We start from the raw sequence: 19,549 nt of genomic DNA, 5'->3' as shown, positions 1-19,549 counted from the left end.
TTCTCAGCCTGTCGAAACACCAAGTTTCCTGGGCCTACCGGTAGATGAGCTAGACGAAGACGACCGGTGTTTACACTAGACTGACTGAGCAAAATTACTGCTACAATAGTAACAAAGCCTTAACTCTGAAACGTGCACCAATATGCGTGTAAATATTATATGTATAATTATTTTTAGTACAGATAAGTACAGTCCAGTTAACATTATTAGAGACAATCATTTTTATCGAAGAAAATGGTTATCAAAGCAACCGTATTTCATCTAGTAAGCCAAGGTTTTTTGATAAATCAAGTTAAGACTGTGCTTTGCTCGAAAATAAACATGGATCAAAATATTCAATCTAATGGTATTTTGCAGCAGTAAAACCTCAGCACTGTAATACTTTACTTAATTTATTGGTTCACTTGAATAGAGGCACTAACCAAGTAAGAAAAAATATCAATAAATTAAGGGATTTTTTTCATTTATTATTTAAAGCTTAACAGTTTGTGCTGCCCCTGTTTTTTATAAATTACGTCGTAAATACGTTGATGAATGAATTTGCACAAATTCTCAACCCAGCCTAACAAAATTTCAGACCAGGCAGTTTTAATGATTCGAATTAAAAAATTTTTGTCTTCAAATGGTTACCTATTCTCAAAAACCTTATTACCAGGCCATCCCCACAGATTTTCAACAATGTTCACATTTGACGAATTCGAGGGGTCCCTGTTATATTTCGGGATTGGCAACCCTGGTGTTGCAATCTGGCAACTGACAGCTGTATCGCAAAGTTTGACATTTTTTGGCTTTTACGTACTCAGAACGTTTTGAAATACCAGCGCTATTTAACATTTTCGTGCGATTATTTTTTACAACTTTCGACGTGGATTAACTCAGCTACATTGCACGGATGAACTTAATTCATTTTTTGGCGATGAAGCTCCATCAAGGGCCAGTGTTTGTCGATGGTATGGTGAATTCAATCGTGGTCGTAGTTCACTCCAAGACGAATTTCGTGAACCATTGATGCTGTGCGTGAACTGATATTGCAAGATCGTCATGTGACCTATCGTGAGATTGAGACAATCTTAGGCATTAGTGGGACCAGCATACATTCAATATTGCATAAACATTTGACTGTCAAAAAAGTTTGTTCGTGTTGGATCCCACACAATTTGTCAATCGCTCAAAAAAAGGCTTATGTCGATTGGTCGAAGGAAATGCTCAAAAAATACGATCGCGGGGCTTCGAAACACGTCTATGACATCGTGACAGGTGATGAATCATGGATTTACGCGTATGAGCCCGAATGTAAACAGCAGTCGACTGTATGGGTGTTTCAAGATGAGCCAGATCAAACAAAAGTTGTTCGCGCACGAAGCACTTCCAAGCAAATGGTCGCCTGTTTTCTCGGAAAAACTGGACATGTCGCAACCGTACCACTAGAACAACGCAGAACAGTAAATTCTGAGTGGTACATAACCATTTGTTTGCCAGTTGTCTTCCAAGAAATTAGGAAAACCAATCGCCAAAGACGGATCACTCTTCACCAGGACAATGCGAGCTCTCACACATCGGCTCAAACAACTGCATTTTTGAGCACCCAAAACATCGAATTAATAGGTCATCCGCCGTATAGTCCTGACTTGGCACCGAATGACTTCTTTTTATTCCCGTACGTAAAAAACAAACTGAGAGGTCAACGTTTTTCGACACCTGAAGAAGCGGTTGCGGCATTCAGAATGCATGTTTTGGAGGTACCTCATTCAGAGTGGCAAAAGTGCTTCGACAATTGGTTCAAACGCATGCAAAAGTGTATAGATCTTTATGGAGAATATTTTAAAAAACAATAAAGTGATTTTCTATGATTAAAATTTGTTTTTGTTCGCTAATCCCGACATATAAAAAGCACCCCTCGTACGCTTGGCCATGCTAAAGTTTCAACGCTTTTGCCACCCATACCATAACACCATCTTCACGGCTGAGACGTTGACTCAAGTACTTTTTCTCTTTTCTAACGACATGAAAATAGTGATTGTATCCATCCGGCCGATTCAAATTTAACTTCTTTTCGTCACTAAATACTACTTTTTTCCATTCACCGGGATCGTTACTTGGAACAGAACTCCAAGTCATATGGTGTCTTGCAAAATCGAGGCGAAATTGTGGTGGTTTTTCTTGTAATTATTTACCTTCAAATGTGGCGCTTTTAGAATAGCCATTCGACCGGTGGATTTGTTGGCTGCACCATTTACCATTTCTTTAATTTTTCTGTTGGAAGAGCGGAATTCGATGCAATCATAAGGATTTTGCAGGTTTCCTTCGGTGTCAAAGCCATCAAATCTCTGCCTTTGCAGTTCTTATTAAAGGAGTCACCTGTTTTACGAAACTATCCACTAAACTTGGACCTCAACCAATCTTTTGTGAAATATGGCGATTCGAAAGCTCCTCTGAGGTCAAAATATCGATTTGTTTTTTTCGGCATCTGTCAAACTTTTTTGCTTTCACATTTGTTTAGAATTAAAAAGTTTTCGACCAAACCCAATGAATGCTTAAAAAACGATCCCTTTTCATAGCTTAATGCGCAAATAATGTAGGCAAACTGAGCGCCTCTATTCAAGTGAACCAATAAATCAAGCGCAATATTATAACTGCGGAAGTTTTACTGCTGAGGAATACTGTTAAATGGAATAACATTTTGATGCATGTTACCGGAACGACCCGGATTTACTATACATATGTACCTATATCCGGCCGAGAACTGTCACTCCAGCAGCACTCCCGTACATACATACATATATAGGGAATGTTTTGCTGCGTAGTTTAAGCATTCTTGCTTATTTTTTTTTTTTTTAACTGATGAAACTCGATTGAATGTTAAAGTTGTGACACATTTATATTTTGAATATTTCCTTAAAACTTTAGTGAAGAAAATGAAGTGGTTATGGCTATAACCAAACGAACATTCAGTGCAATTGAAAAAAAAAATAATGATGAACGGATAGAGGGAATACTAACTTCAGCAAGGCATTAACAAAAAGTGTTCATTAAAAGAATCAGCAGAATTTTTCGCAGCAGTCAAGCTCAGAGAGGAACCTCATTATCTCATGTCGTGGAATCTCATTATCGAGGAGGACGTCCTAAAGTTACAACACGACAAGTAGACTCAGAGATACTTATAGAATTATAGAAGCACCCAGATGAATCGGCACCCATCATAGTTAAAGCTCTAAACTTAAGAGTAAGCAGCAGGGCTGCAGCAAAGAGTGGACTAAAATAAAAACAGCATCTAAAAAGCCATTTATTGCATGAAAAATCTAATTAAAACGTTTTCAATTTTCTACAGAACACATCATATGGTCGGTGAAGCGCTGGACAACTGTACTCCTTTCATATGAATCCAAATTTAATTCGAAATATGCAGACGGAATGAGAAAAAACCCGAAATAAGCGCTGAGATCCGCCACATTGTCAAGGCAAACAGTTAAGCATGGCGGAGAAGCAAAAAGATATAGGAATCTTTTTCCTGGATTTATTGAGGCACTGCACCAAATAAAAAGCATAATGGATCGATTTATTTCAAAAATATCTTTGAAGCTGTAATGCTTAAGAGTGGAATATGCCTCTGAAGGTAGATGCTTTAAAATTATTGCACCTTATTATGGAAATGGTTGAACTTTGAAAGAATACTAAAAAGATTGTCATTTTTTTGGTCGAAACAATCGACCGAATGACTCGGCAAGTCAAAGGTTGATGATAAAAGTTCAAGAAACTGGTTTAGTTGAGGACAGCAAAAGGATTGACAGTCCAAAAAACTGTACATTCTGTAGAGAATATCGCTGCTGTAGCGCAAATTGTCGCTGTACAACCTTCAACCTCGATATCTCGACGTTCTCAACAATGGCGTTCGTGAATTGATTGTTTGGGGGATTTCATCTATAGACGTGCTCTTGATGGACATTTAAGCGATATAATTCCTCACATATAATTTTTATGAGCCGTATTTTTATTTAAAAATAGTCAGTCAAATAGTCAATAGCCAGACCTAACCAACTGTACGGGTAGACACTATCGAAGGGCGGGCAGGATTAAACGTTTGCAAAAACAAATAATTAAATGAATAATTGAATAAAATTATTCGTGTAATACATTTTTTTATAATAAATTATTTTATTATATAATAAAATATTTATAAATAAAAGAAATAAGAAAATTCAATTTTCAATTAATGCTTAAAAGAAACATACAAACAATTTTGTTAAGAATAGATACTTACTACAATGGCATTTTACGATATTTGTTATTATGAAATTTTCGGAGAATCATAACGATATTAATTGCACGTGTGCGATGTCTTTCAAAAGCTAAGTAGACGAGATCAGCCATGCGGGCATGGGTCATGGACAGGCGTTGCGGCCTATTAATTGCGGTCAATACCGAAAACGTTGATTCGTAAGTTGCTGTACTGCACACAAATGTCTCAACAGCTGCCATCAGCTCGAACGTATCATTGAAAGCTTCACGAAATCTGGAAAGTACCTCTAACTTTGTTCTATCGTCAGCCTGTTCCTTTCGATTCTTGAAAAAGTTTTTCACGACTGTCAATTCTTCTTCGTTGGGAACTTTTAAACCTGTAAACACGTAAATTTATAAGTGCTAGTAAAATGGAAGGGACAAATTTTGTTTTGATGGTTAATGTTTCGAATTAGCTAGTTCTCTAAAGCTATTCAAATCACCCGTTTTCAATTTGCTAATGTTGAAAATCGCAGTAACTAGCTCTTGATTCTCTGAGAAGCGTCGCTTGATTGCGTTTATTATAAGATCAAGACATTCATTGTAAACTCCTTTCAGCTTCTCATTTGACTCTTGTAGATTCCCATCAGTCTCAGTTATGTAGGTTGGATGCTCAGTTGTTTTAATTTTTCGTTTGGACATTGTTTCGTTCATGGGTTCAGCATGGGTCTGAGCTTATACGCATCTTCCAAAATGAATTCAAATTCCTTCCGGCTTGATCGCATAACTTGAAGTTGTTGAAGAACTGACTCTATGACGTCTAGTCCGTCTTTCAAGCTCGCTGTTCCTGACTGCTTTGCAGCGTCTTTTTTGCTTTGTGTCTTTTATTTGCAATATACTGGCGGAACTTTAGTCTTCCGCGAAAGGGTACAAGTGTTTCATCGATACAGACATATTCAGATAGAATAATATGTTTCTGAAATGATTCCCGAAGTTTTTCTATTAATGGTGAAAGCTTATGTAACCTATTTTCTGTCAGATCCTCATTATTATTGAAATGCAGCATTTTCAGCAATAATTGAAAACGATTTCTTGGCATTATGCTGGGCAAGCAATTCTGATAAATCGACTTTTTCTGCCAATATGATTGCAATGAAAGATATGGGCACAACCCCATCCAGATGATTATACCGATAAGTTTTTCAATTTCATTACGTTTAGTTGGTTTCCATTTTTGAATACGGGAATTCGGCAAAGAGTCTTTCTGGGCGCATTGAGAAGCATAGCGATTTGTTTCCAGAACCTAAACACAAACAATTTTAGATATTGAATATATCTACCGTCTTCCAATGGCGACAACTTACAATTAGGTCCAATATATCGTTATTTACAAACAATTTGAAGAAGTCCACTGGCTCTTTATTGTACATATCGTATAGCTTACTTTGAAAGCCAGAAGACTCTTCGGTGAAAGAAAAAGTTTTAAATTTGTTTCCAGGATACCAGTCAAAGGTACTCCTTTCGTTTGTGTGAGATCTGTTTGCTATATTTTCAGATAAATTTACTTCTTCATTTTCTTCTTCGGAATCGGAAAATTGTAAATTTTCAATAACATTCGAAAACGTTTGGTCAATAGTGTCCATTTCGCGTCTTGAAGTTGATGGTTCATCCTCAGGATTTACTTCTGCTCTTTTTTAACGAAGAGGTGGTTCACTATATTCACTACAGTCGGAATCACTTGAGCTTGGTTGATATTCATCCGATGTATCATTATTAGTAAACGGATCACTCCTCTCATTTTCCTCATCGGACATAAGTTCTTGCCATAGCGCAAGTGTATGCTCTTGTTTTTTTTCATAAGACGACATTTTTTTACTTTTTCACCGACGCACACAGAATCACTAACTAATTATTCAGTCAAACAATTTGAAATCAAAATAAACGCTAAAGCTTGCAAGCTAAAACGTTATCAAAACGGTTTAAAGTCCAAAGAAGAATGTGTGGTGACACGTTGGTCTCATGTGGCACAGAAGTTCTAACGGTCAATCTCCTGGCCCTGTGAGACCAACGTGTCACCATAAACAAAAAGTACCGCTATTTATCGAATATTACATATATTTTAAGAAAAATCGGATATTCAGAATTGTTCAACAATATTCTATTGTATTATGTAAAAAAAAAAATCGTGGCCGGACGGACCCCATTTTTTTTGTTGTATGGTGGCACTCAACGTGTTAATTAAACTATTTTTTTATATATTGATTTGAAGTAAAAATTTTGGAAAACTTGTTCTCGGGTGAATTAATTGACGAAAACAAGACACAGACTATGTCTATCTTCAGTCATGGCTGATCATCCGTAACGTTGAGACGGCGCGTTCATTGGTGGGCAGGCGGGATTTCCATTATCCGAAGAATGTGATGAATGTTTGGTGCATGCTTGTGCAGTTTAGGAACATTTGTCAAAATTGTAATACCAAATTTTCATGTCGATAGAAATAACTCGAACTCAAAGTAGTATCAACAAACACAGGTGTGCCGATTCTCCAATGCTATCCAATCACATCACTAGCACTGAAAACTTCAACCATTTATTATGCAAAATTTTGAGTGATTTTTATACCAAAATTTTTTCAAACATCGGTTTTTTCTTGTACTTACTTTCTGTACGGGCAAGGCCCGTCCACGCCCGTACGTAGGTAAGGGTCTGGAAATAGTGAAACCTTAAAGAATCTAAATTTTTAACTGTTTTATTTTAAGCCAACATCTAGGCGTGTCTTTTGAAAGACCCTTTACGATTGTTTATGTTTTGGGAATTAATTGTTTGTGAAGAAGAAGAGTAGGCGAACGCAATGGAAACAACCAAACACCGTATAAAACGGAAAAAACTGCATTGGGATGCTTTCCAAATTAAAGGCACGGCACTTCGTTTTCTTTAGTTTGATTTCTTTAAATCTCACAAATCACAATATTACCAAGCCATTCACTGAATTTTCGCCAACATGTAATTTTTCCTACTTTTGTTTGTTATGCTCGTTTGTTTTGTATTGCGAACTTAGAGACTTGTAAAAATCGCGAAAAATTAAGTAACTGTTTTTTAATGGCGCCACCGTTATACTCTATTCGCCTTGGGTGGTATCGGTAAATCAGCTGATTTCTTTTTTCTTTTTCATGGTGTCCATGTGCCGTCAGCCCAAAATGAAACAAGGCGAATTCATTCTTTGTTTTCTATAAGTACCTACTTTGCCAATGTTTTGCTTTGACAATCAAACGTCCAATACATTGTTGTTGGTCTAGTGCCACCGCCACGCAATGAATGCGTCTTGCTATTTCTTCTTTATTATTAAATAATTTTATTATATTCAGAATAATACTTGTCAGTGCAAGAAATCATAGTGTAAATAATAGGCAAAACGTTATTTTTCTGGGTGTTCTTTTGTCAAAAAACTGAGACACCTTTTTAATTAATTTAATTTTTTTAATTATTGTTTTTTATTTTTTTGCTTTGTTTTTATTTTTATTTAATATTTACCCTCGCTTCGAAAATTACCACTGATTTCCCATGAAAAAGGCAGTTTTTCGTAAATTTAGTATTGTCTACAGATCGATATTGTTGAATCTCTTCTTTCAGTTCCCCTTCAACAAAGCAAACATAACTTTTTTATAAACTCTAAAACCGTCCAAAATTAAAAAAAAAAGTTAATTAAAAAACGGCATTTAAAAATTTGTAAAAAAAACATTGAAAATTAATTTTAAAAATTAAGAGAATTCCAAGAAATTAAAAAAATTTTATGTTAATAACTTTGAAATTACAAAAAAGAATGTAAATTAAGAAAACTTTAAAAATTGAGAAAATTAAAAAGCAAAAAAAAAAATTAGGAAGGCTTTAAAAATTGCTAAATTATATTAAAACAAAGTTTAGAAAATTAAAAAAAAATAAGAAGATTTTTTAAAAATAAACTGTCTGAAACCACCCCAAATTAAAAAAAAAAAAAAGACTAATTAAAAAAAGTCATTTAAACATTAAAAAAATTTGGAAACTAAGAAAATTTTAAAAATTAAGAAAATTTCCAGAATTTAAACAAATTGTATATTGAGAAAATTTTAAAAATTTTAAATTAAAGTTAATTTATAATTGAAAACTAAAAAAATTTTAAGAATTAAGAAAATTTCAAGAAATTTAAAAATGTTTATGTTTATATTAAGAAAATTAAAAAAAATGTAAAAATTAGGAAACTTTGAAATAAAAAAAAAAACTTGGAAAGCTTTAAAAACTACAAAATTACAAAAAAAATTAAGAAAATAAAAAAAAACAAAAAAGGTTTTTAAAATAAACTGTCTAAAACCCCCTAAAATTAATTTTAAAAAATATATTTAAAAATCAAAAACTAAGTTTGAAAACCAAGAAAATTTGAAAAATTAAGAAAATTTCGACAAATTAAACAAATTGTATATTATATTGAGAAAATTTAAAAAATTAGGAACATTTTAAAATTAAAATAAATTTAAAATTAAAAAAATTTTAACAATTAAGAAAAAATTAAAAACCTTTGAAAAATTAAAAATTCAAAACTTCTTTCTTTCTTTCAAAGTTACGAAAATTTTAAAAATTAGGAAAATTTTAATATTAAAAAAATTTTTAAATTCAGGAAACTTTAACAAAAAAATAAGAAACATTTTGAAAAAATAAGAAAATTTAAAAAAATTAAAAATATTTTTAAAAATTACAAAACAAATCGGTCTTATCTCATCTCGGTTTTTGTCTGTTTTGTTAAAATTTTTTGAACATTTGTGAAGAAAATTAAGAGAAAAGACTAATTATTATCGATCTGTAGATTTTTTTACAAAATTTACGAAAAAGTGCATTAAGTTAATATATTGTCTTTTTACATTGATTTTCGTTTTTTCATATCGAACTGCATGTATTTCGAAAGGAATTTTCAATTTGCAGATTTTGCCTTTATTATAAAATTTTGGAAACTCTTCACATGTAAGAACTCACATATTATCGAAATGACAATACAAAATCAATATTTTTGTTTATTTATTTTTCGAAAGAGTACGCTGCTTCTCCGCATGCTCCACGACTTTCACGTCTACATAGAGCCCTTTGCGTCGGCGCACGCTATCCATATACACCTTGGCACGATTAGCCGAATCGGCCTTCTCGCCAAAATGCGTAATCTCCTCCTCGGTTGTTGGTACCCAAAATGGATCAATATCGATTATCTGCAACGAGAGTTGAATGTAAATTTGTAGATGAGTGTGTAGATTAAATTCTTATAGTAAGATACAATAAGAATAAGTGAAAATCTGCAACGATAATCGTATGACATGGGGCAGAGTAGATGTATGGGGTAACACTTAGGTGATAGAAAATGGTTATGACGTTACCAAAAAAAAAAACAAAAATATATTACAAAGACATTACGAAAACGTAAATGCAACCAGTTGCGCCGTTTGCTTGTTACTAAGCGACTTGTTTTTGCTTTACTTTCCTTTGGCTGCAGCCATTCTATTGAACACTCAAGAATTCTTTTCACATATTCTTTTACCAATTCTTCACGCTTCATTGAAATGCTTTGACCAAGGCTCTCAACGTTCAAGTGTCCTTTTATGAATTTCCTTGTAGCTACTTATAAATGCACAAACACTCATATATTATATATACATACATACGCATGAATGAAGGTTTATGTGTGCGCGCGTGAATTTGCGTGCCACTACTACATCGCTTGTTATGTGCTCAAGTGCCGGTATTCAATTGTTTGTTAAATTTACGTGATTTTCGAAAATTTCCTAGGATACTACACCACCTTGAGCGACACCTTTCCAGCTGTGTTCGCAAATTCAACATGTTCGTTTGTTTTCGGCACATTGCATTGTCGCCCTTTGTTGGTTCTATTACTTTCGGTGCCTGTGTGTGGCGTCATGGTCCTTTGTGTGTTTGAAGTGTTCTGGGCAGGGAAATGCTTTGCAATGACGCCGAAACGAATTTGTTTCTTAAAAAAAAAAAAATTGCAAACGGCAAACAGCCCAATGCATGGTGTGAGTTGATTAAAAGGATATGGGCGGACTAGGATTTTTTTATGGAATTCTAGAATGGACCAACGGTGACCGATTTTTCGCAGTTTTGTGGCCGATAAGCTACGGTAGAAGAGGCAGCATATCACGCGCCTACACACATATCTACATACATATGTGAGTATTTGAAGTGTGAGTAAAATGTAAAAAAAAACTATGAAAGCAGGTGAGCTGGCACTTTTGTGACCCGACAGAACAGGATCTGTTTGAATGGAGCAAAGGTGTGATTTGCCATTGATTGATGAACTCTTCTGAGTTCATTAGAGCCTACATAGGAAATATAAAAGAATGCAAAGATGTTAAGCAGATATTCATAGAAAATAGCGTGTCATTCAGTTAATGGACAAAATGTGAATTTAAATACATTTAAACAACAAGTCGTAAAAAATCATGATTACAAGAATCTTTTTCAACTTCTCGAATGACCCGTCTATCGAAAACAAAATAATTTGCACAAGTTCAATGAATCTATATACTTATATACCCTCTATTAAAAAAATAAAACAAAAAATTGATATTTTTATAAATAAAAAGAACTTGTGACGTTATTTCTTTGACAATTATATAAATCCAGCACTGTCATCCAGTATGACATTTGGCTGTAAATAAAGAATCTTTAGAATGAATTTAAAGAATAATTGTTAGAATCTTGAAAATGAGCTGCAAATAGCTGCGGTTGACTTTTCCGTTCAACTTAGCAAATATTTTACCGGAACGCACCAAATACTAAAAAAAACATATGGAGGTGATTTTGTATGCGCACGAAACAGGTGAACAAAAGACGAGTGCCAATAAAAACACTGAAGCAGGTGATGAAAAGACGAGTGCCAATAAAAAGACTGGGCCATCCACAGAGCGGACTATCCCCAGAATACTTCGACCCGGCACCCTGCGACTATTACCTTACTCCTACAAGTGCTTTTGCGATGAAAGGAAGTCATCATAAATCGATGGAAGCCATTCAGGCTTTTCTAAACAACATTAGAAAAGGACACACAACCGTTTAAAAATATTTCAGAACAATGCGTTGGCAACCCTATATGCGCATATTTTATCGAGTAGGGTGCCGTAACCGTACTTTCAGAACTTAAATATATTTGCTGTGATCTCAGTCATTAAAATGTGTTCATTTATCTATTTTTACTATAACTTTAGTAATAACACTGATATTTTTGTAAGAAATATACTTTGGTCTTCGTCCAAAATTCTGTGAATTGATTTCTGTTTTATATTTTAACTGGTAAGTATGTAAAAAATATAGTTTCTGGCGAATTCCTACAGCACTTTACTTTAGTTGAAACGATTCAATGATACCGAAAGGGAAAAATTGCACCACAACTATTCCAAAAACATTTATAGAGTTGCAAAAAACTCCCACCTATTTAAACACAAATAAACGTTTCAAAAACGACGGCTTTTGATGCTTCGAAATATTTTTCTGAGTATAAAATAGCAGAAAATGTTTCCAGAAAAAATAGAGCGCGGCATTGATAGGATCGATCGTTAGATTCTCAAAACAGCATCCGAGGAAGGGTGCTACTGACATCCATCGAGATATTATTGTTCACTTGGAAAAGCCAATAATGAAAAGAACTGTTGCGCTTCGATTGGCAGGGCTTCACGGTCGACTGGCACCGAAGATGCCATTGGCACCGGCATCGCAACGACAGCGCCGAATTGAGTTTGTTCGAAAGCACGGACTCAAAATCAGTGGCGGTATACTTTATTCAGCGAGGAAACGAAAATAAATAGAGTTCGTTAGATGAAGCATTTGACTTCAAGTCCGTCTCACCAATCATGAGCACGGGATAGGCTCAATAATAGTGTTGGGCTACTTTTCCTGGAACAATATAAGGCCAATTCCTCATATTGAAGGTAATTTGGATGCAGTCACGTACGTTGAGATACTTTAAAAATGTAATGCTACTTTATGTGGAAGAGAATCTATCGGTGATTTTGAAATTTCAACAAGACAATAATAATCCGAAGCACACTTCTCGTGTGGCGAAAAAAGTTTTTCGAAGACAATTCGATCAATTCTTTGAATTGAGCACCTTTGAGTACCCAACATAGAAAATCTTTGGAACGACATAAAAAATGCACGCATCACAAATTTGGATAAGTTGTTTAATAAAAAATAGTTTAAAAAAACTAAAAAACACGCTTTTATTGCTAATCGAACTAAAAAGTAGAAAATAAATTTTAATGAAAAAGGGAGCTATAATGAAGTAATAGCAAATCGAACGATCAGTCATAGTCAACTACCTCAGAACAGAATTATAACAAAAATTAAGATACAAATAGAGTAATTCAAATTAGAGTTAAAAGCGTGGGATGCTTAATATAGTAAATATTACAATCATTCTATTGGCAACTACCTATGTACAGAGGGTTATGAAAGTGAAGCAAAATGCATCCCAAGAAGCGGCCCAAGAAGCTCAACCGGAGAGATGTATTCCTTATTCGCAAAGCAGTGAACCAGAATCCGAAAACACATGCTACTGATTTGGCCCAGGAGGTCGCCGAGAGGTATCAAATTGTTGTCCACCCACGTACAATAAGCAGGACCCTTAATAATGAAGGTAACAACTGCAAAACTCCTCGCAAGAAGCCCCTTATAAGCGAGAAAAACTGAAAGCTTCGTATGGAGTTTGCAAAAAAGCACCTTATAAGGGAATAGAATTTTGGAAACTAGTTTTATTCACTGATGAGTCCAAATACAACATATTTGGATACGACGGCAAAGCCAAAGTTTGGAGAAAACCAAACACTGCCAATGGATCCTAGGAATCTGATTCCGACTGTAAAGCATGGTGGTGGCAGTGTCATGGTTTGGGGAGCAGTTGCAGCCACAGGAGCTGGAAACCTCGTTTTCATTGAAGGAAATATGGATCGCTTATAATACAAGCACATTTTGGAACAAAACCTGATGCCATCCGTGGACAAACGAGGCCTAGGCTCGAGCTGGAGTATTACATTTTATAATAAGTAATAAGAGGACAAAACGTTCATGGACACACGTTTTTTTCTGTAAAATGAATCCCTATTTAATAATATTTGACAAAAATTTTATTAGAATTATGTTTACAGACCTGTTTTCTTTCCCGGCATCCATTTCATTTAGTTTTTATTTTGATGTTTCTCTTTACATTCGTAATAATAATTATCGATAACACAGTAAACACAGGGTAGTATGCCAAAAAATATCGTTATTATCTAGGATTATTTTATAATCTCAGATTTTGGGAGACAAATTTTGTATGTTAAATCGCGCTTTTTAATTACAGATTTTGAGTTAAGCGCGAAAAAGTAGATCATCTACTTACATATATGTGAACGTATTATAAGACAGATTGAGTAAAAACGGTAGATGTTGGGGTTAAATACGCATAAAAGACGGATTTCATTAGAAATAAAGAGTTTTCATTTTACAACCAAATTCACCTTACTTTTTGCCCACAGGTAAAAAAAGAAAATATTAATCCTGGCAATCCTAATAAGGATAATGGAAAACTTTTATCAAATTATTGCATTGTCAACGGTCTTTGATAGGTGTGCAAAATTCCAAGTCGATCAGATTTTTAGAAGCCAGTGAAAATTAAGCTCAAAGATTCCGTTACATACATACATACATACATACAACCCGAGCTAATAAAAGAATGTTAAAAAGGACAAGGCAGCATGGGAATTCATTTCTGTTGAACGTTGTAGAGATTTAATAATGTCAATGCAAAGACACTGAGCAACAGTAATAAAGCAAGAAGGATTTCTGCAAAACGTTAATATATATTTTTCCCTTCCGCATGCAATTTTAAGATTTGATTATAATTTGGCTTCATTCTTAAGTATTTTTTTGAAGAATTTTTGAATTGCATTAACTTTTGTACACGAAGTAAAAAAAATGTTTTACTTAGATAAAAAGACTGATTCAGTTTAAAAACATTTAAAATTTATAAAATAAAACCTGATATGGCCAAGATTGATGTGATTTTATTGAAAAAAGTTTCAATAGACGAGAAGTGGGTATCGTTCTTAAGTATTTTTCAGCGTAACTTGAAACTGCCAACAAAGAATTCGCACAGATCATAGAACTGGCCGCCAGTGTTGTCGATACATATATATATATATGAGACATGTTTAAACTGCTATGACAACACCAAGGGAGGAGAGATATGGAGCGATTCCATGTCGAGTAAACCAAGTATTTTGGACATAGTGATCAATTCTTCTAAAAATTTATTTATATGTAGGCCTGAATATAAACTTCAATAAACTTAAAAAAAATTTATAATTTCGGATTTATTATTTTTTATAAGGTTTTTCAAAATTGTTCTACTTTTTTTCTTATTACACTAAAGCCTACAAAGCACAAAAAAAAATCAATTTTTAGAAGTATTGATGACAATGTCCGAAATACTTGGAATACTTGACATGGAATCGCTCTACAGACCATGTATGGGGGCCTACACATGATGAATGCTTTGCAGTTTACAGAATCCAGGGCAATGACTGAGAGTTGCACTAGTTTCAATTTAACTGCATGTAATTATGTAAGACAGTCTCCTGCAAATACGACGATAGGTCAATAAGTTACTAAAATTAAGGCAAACGGCGCTGCCACCTTAATATTTGGCTCTTTCATAATTTTCTAACTGATTCGTTAATTTTTTTTATAATTAGATGTTTTATAAAAGATGTTTTTTCTTAAACATTTCGTGTACTCACAATAATTTATTTTTTTGTGGGAAACTCCAATTACTCAAACCAAACAAACGCTTGAAAAGTATTATGGAGATTGAAGCTACAGATGGTTTGGATTACCAAATTTCGGTGTGGCAATCTAAAATCAGCGTGTTGCGATTAAATATGGACTTATCATAATACTGTACAGCCAAGGAACCTTCGAGCTTCTTGTACTGGATCGAAATTGAAGAAGACGAAGATAGGACCGTCGGTCAAAAAAGGAGTGGTTTATTTAGCTGTAGGCTGAGGTTGAAAATACTATAGATTGAGGTCTTCTGTATGATTGCTGAAATGCGAACTACGTACAAAAAATTATGTGTCGTGAACCTTTTCCAAACTTCGTATTTTACTTTTACTGAGTAGTTGTTATGTCAACTACCCTCGTCTTTGTAAATAAGTAGATCCAGTAAGTACAGACTCAGTATATAAGTATTATGTAGTGATACTGCGGCAGTGGTGGATAGAAATCACTCATTGGCGTAGATGAAGGGAGAGAAGCCAATTTATTGTGTTAATTTTTTGATAACCACACAATCATAGTATCTACGAAGCGATCGATCAATTGGTGACTAAGAGCTAAATTCGTAAATCCTGTTAGTGCTCTTCTCAGCGATGTCAATTAGCCATAGCTAAAGTACAACTAGACTCTTTTAAACTGAATCTTATTTAAATATTGTATATTGCTATTTGAAATGGAGCTTAAGCGGAGAAAAAACTCAGTCAAAAGACTCTAGGCTTTCAGATATTGAGGACGAGATATTTTATATCAAATAATAGGACTATGAATAAGTTCGTGCGGTTTTTTTTCGAAATTTGAAACTTTATTGACGTAAAATGGTTACAAATTTAATATTCAAAATATTGTCCATCGCTTACTACTACTTTTTCCCATCTTTCTGGCAATTCACGGATTCCCTTTGTGAAAAATTCGGTCGGTTTTGCCGCAATCCACGAATCGATCCATTTTTTGACTTCATCGTAATTACGGAAGTGCTGGTCAGCCAGGCCATGTTGCATCGATCGGAAGAGATAGTAATCGGATGGCGCAAGGTCTGGACTATACGGCGGGTGGGGTAGGACATCCCATTTGAGCGTTTCTAAGTATGTTTTGACCACTTGTGCAACATGTGGCCGAGCATTGTCATGTTGCAAAATAACTTTGTCGTGTCTATCGGCGTATTGCGGCCGTTTTTCTCGCAGTGCTCGGCTCAAACGCATCAATTGTCGTCGGTAGACATCCCCCGTAATCGTTTCATTCGGTTTCAGTAGCTCATAATACACAACACCCAGCTGGTCCCACCAGATACACAGCATAACCTTCAGGCCATGAATATTCTGCGCCGACGTCGATGTTGAAGCATGGCCAGGGTATCCATACGTTGCCCGACGTTTTGGATTGTCGTAATGGACCCACTTTTCATCGCCAGTCACAATTCGATGCAAAAAACCCTTTCTTTTGTGCCGTTGAAGCAGTTGTTCGCATGCCATAAAACGGCGTTCAACGTCTCTTGGCTTCAATTCATACGGCACCCAATGGCCTACCTTTCGGATCATTCCCATGGCTTTTAAACGTTTGGAAATGGTTGATTGATCAACTCCCAAAGTTTTTGCAACCTCTTCTTGCGTTTGAGCCGGATCTTGATCGAGCAATTCCTCCAATTCGGTATCCATGAACTTTGGCGGCGCACCCTCGCGTTCTTCGTCTTCCAAGCCAAAATCACCACTTTTAAAGCGTGCAAACCACTTCTGGCACGTTCGCTCAGATAGAGCATGCTCACCATAAACTTCCACCAAGATACGATGACTTTCGGCTGCTTTTTTCTTCATATTAAAATAATGAAGAAGAATTCCCCGCAAAAACACATTATTTGGCACGAAATTCGACATTTTCAAGTGTGGTAAAAATATTGTTGTTTACGCTTCAAATAAAAAACTTATACTGACGTTTGTGCCTTACGACAGTAGCTCTCCAATGAATGTTTGGAAATGTGGATCGATGGAATAATAATCAAGTTACGCCATCTGTTGTAAAACCGCACGAACTTATTCATAGTCCTATTAGCACCAAATCCAAAATGTAGCCAAGCCACTTTCAAACTGCTTAATTGGTTGAAAACTAAAAACATTCTTAACAGCAATAAAATCAGCTATAAATTCCTTCAATAAATTAATCTAATTCCAGTTCTATGGAATATAAATTATAGATTCTATACCATTAAATAAACCTATCCGATGCGAAGATAAAACAGCCAAGCGGGTTCCGCTCTTGCTACAAAAAGGCTAACCAAAATGCTTTGCTCGAATTGCTTTATATGGGAGATTTTAATGTTTTCTCATTCTAATAAAATTGTTATACAATTATATATTTTTTTCATTTAAACTGTAATTATACTAATAGAACTGGAAGCATGCATTTACTTCTACAGATGACTCAGGGCCGAATCGCGCTAAGAAAAACTTTAAATAGCTCAAAGTAGGGCACAAAATAATGGAGTAAGCCGCCGTAGCCGAATGCTTTGGTTCAAGACCCCAATAGATGGAAAATTTTTTTTAATGGTGGTCGCTCATGGGCAGCCAATGGCAAACTTCCTCATAAAAAACCATCTGCCGTTTGAAGACGGTGTAAAACTGTAAGTCCGTTCATTTATGGCAAACATCAAGACGCACACCGCAAATACGAGCAGGAGCTCTGCCAAACACCCAAAAAGGGTATAAGCGTCAGTTACAAATATTATATATAAAATGGATTTCAATTCTCGCAGATTCTCTTAATGCCTGTTAGATGTCTTGAGAGCGGAAATATCGGACACAGGTCCCCCGATAATTAAATTTTATTTCCATGAAAATATTCTACAATAGGGATTATTCCAGAGAATTTATAATTATAAAACAGGAATCGTATGTTTGTAATAAAAAATTTAAGCCTAATCAAGGGATGTCAAGCACGTCGTTTAATTTTATGCGATTATTTATATGATAATATCACTTGCACCTTCATTTTAATAGTGTGAAACGAAAAAGAAAAATCAATGACATCACCAACGATTTATCCTAATCAGCTACTACATACACGCACGCACACACAAGCACACAAGTACACAAGTGCATGCCTATCAGTAAGAGGTAAAGCAGAACAAACCCTCAAAAAGGAATCCTATTAAATTCAGGTGAAATGGAGTGAACAGTTTTGCTGATGCGCAATTTCTTCGAAGTTCGAACACATCTTCAGAAACAGGGTATTATACAAAAGGCCACTTGGCTGCCTGCAGGCACCAGCTGGCGTAACATACAACGACTGATCATTATCTGCCAACACTTTTGCTTGTTTATCACACCAAAAATCACTTGAAGGTAGAAGATGGCATACGAAAAGAAAGAAGCAACAGCAACAACAACTACAAATAACAGCCAATTGAGTATACAAGCATATGATGAACCGTGACAGCGAACAATGACGTTGGAGTAACGCAATTTAAGCAAAAAAATATATTTTACACACATATTTACATTCCATTCAAGGGTAATTTCCAAACAAAATGCTTATTTGTCGTTTCCCCGTTTAAAATTATGTATTTACGGCGCATGACCTACAAATAAGAACTGCTCGGAGAGCTTATGCGGCTCTGTATCTTTGTTCGCAGACTTTTTCAAATCGAACTTTACTTCTGATCCTGATGGCTCTGGCATGTCTCTCCAAATTGTTCGCCATTGAAAAATGATTTGGACGAGGTTTCCTTTTTTTGCTTAAAAAATGCAGCTAAGGGGGTATTCACCAACCGCTGGAAGCTTGCGTCTGTCACTCCAATCTGTAAGTCAATTAACTGCCGTGCTAGTGAGGTTCAGCACATTAGACAGGGCTAGTTTACTAGAGTTGCAGCTCTTGGTGGGTAAAAACCCGAGTCATTCCGGTACGTAGAACCGGCTGCCATGACGACGTTTTTTTAACACCTGGACGAAGGAGGTTCAACGTCGAGAACAGTAAAATGCTTAAAAAGAGCATTATTAAACTCTCGGCCACTGAATGTCGCCATCGGAGTTCAAGAGAGTCCGGAGAGCTTCAGCGTCTGGATATTGTAGCAGGTTAAACTCCTACCTATCCAGAATCGGTCCCGACATGCCCGAGATATGTCCGCCACGTAGCCACTTATTCATATGCCCTCTTCAAGCCACACAACTAACACCCCTCTCCTTCAGGGCCTAAAAAGGCGGAACAGCATTTTTTCTGGTCCGACCGTCAGATGAGCTACACGATGATAATCGGTGACTATACCGCACTGGAAAGGCTTGATGAACTTTCCAATAGTTCTTCAGTTCAACAGTGTTCTAAACCTTTCGAAATGGTTGTCAATAATATAGTAAACTACTGCCATGAAAAGAATTATAAACCGTGAAAGTTCCACAGTTACAAATCTTGTGGTGTTTTCTCAGAACTTATCTCAGCATTTCAGTTGGCAAGTTGACACTATATTAATTCAATTCTCTAAAAATTGAAAACACTAAACTCCATA

General features: G+C 35.3%; 1 protein-coding gene across 1 annotated transcript in view; it reads right to left on the bottom strand.

Annotated features, from left to right (window-relative positions):
• Window positions 1-9,139: 9,139 nt before the first annotated feature.
• LOC128862515 (elongation factor-like GTPase 1) overlaps window positions 9,140-19,549 on the bottom strand; it is a 40,852-nt gene continuing 30,442 nt past the window's right edge. Inside the window, exon 2 of the mRNA XM_054101183.1 lies at window positions 9,140-9,443. Within this exon, the coding sequence (XP_053957158.1) occupies window positions 9,255-9,443 (189 nt within the window). The 3' untranslated portion in view covers window positions 9,140-9,254. The remainder of the gene's footprint in view (window positions 9,444-19,549) is intronic.

This window comes from Anastrepha ludens, chromosome 4 (genome assembly GCF_028408465.1).
Source record: "Anastrepha ludens isolate Willacy chromosome 4, idAnaLude1.1, whole genome shotgun sequence".
In the NCBI taxonomy this organism is placed as follows: Eukaryota; Metazoa; Arthropoda; class Insecta; order Diptera; family Tephritidae; genus Anastrepha; species Anastrepha ludens.
Note: the sequence above shows the minus strand (reverse complement) of the source record. Positions and strands in the feature narration are given on the sequence as shown.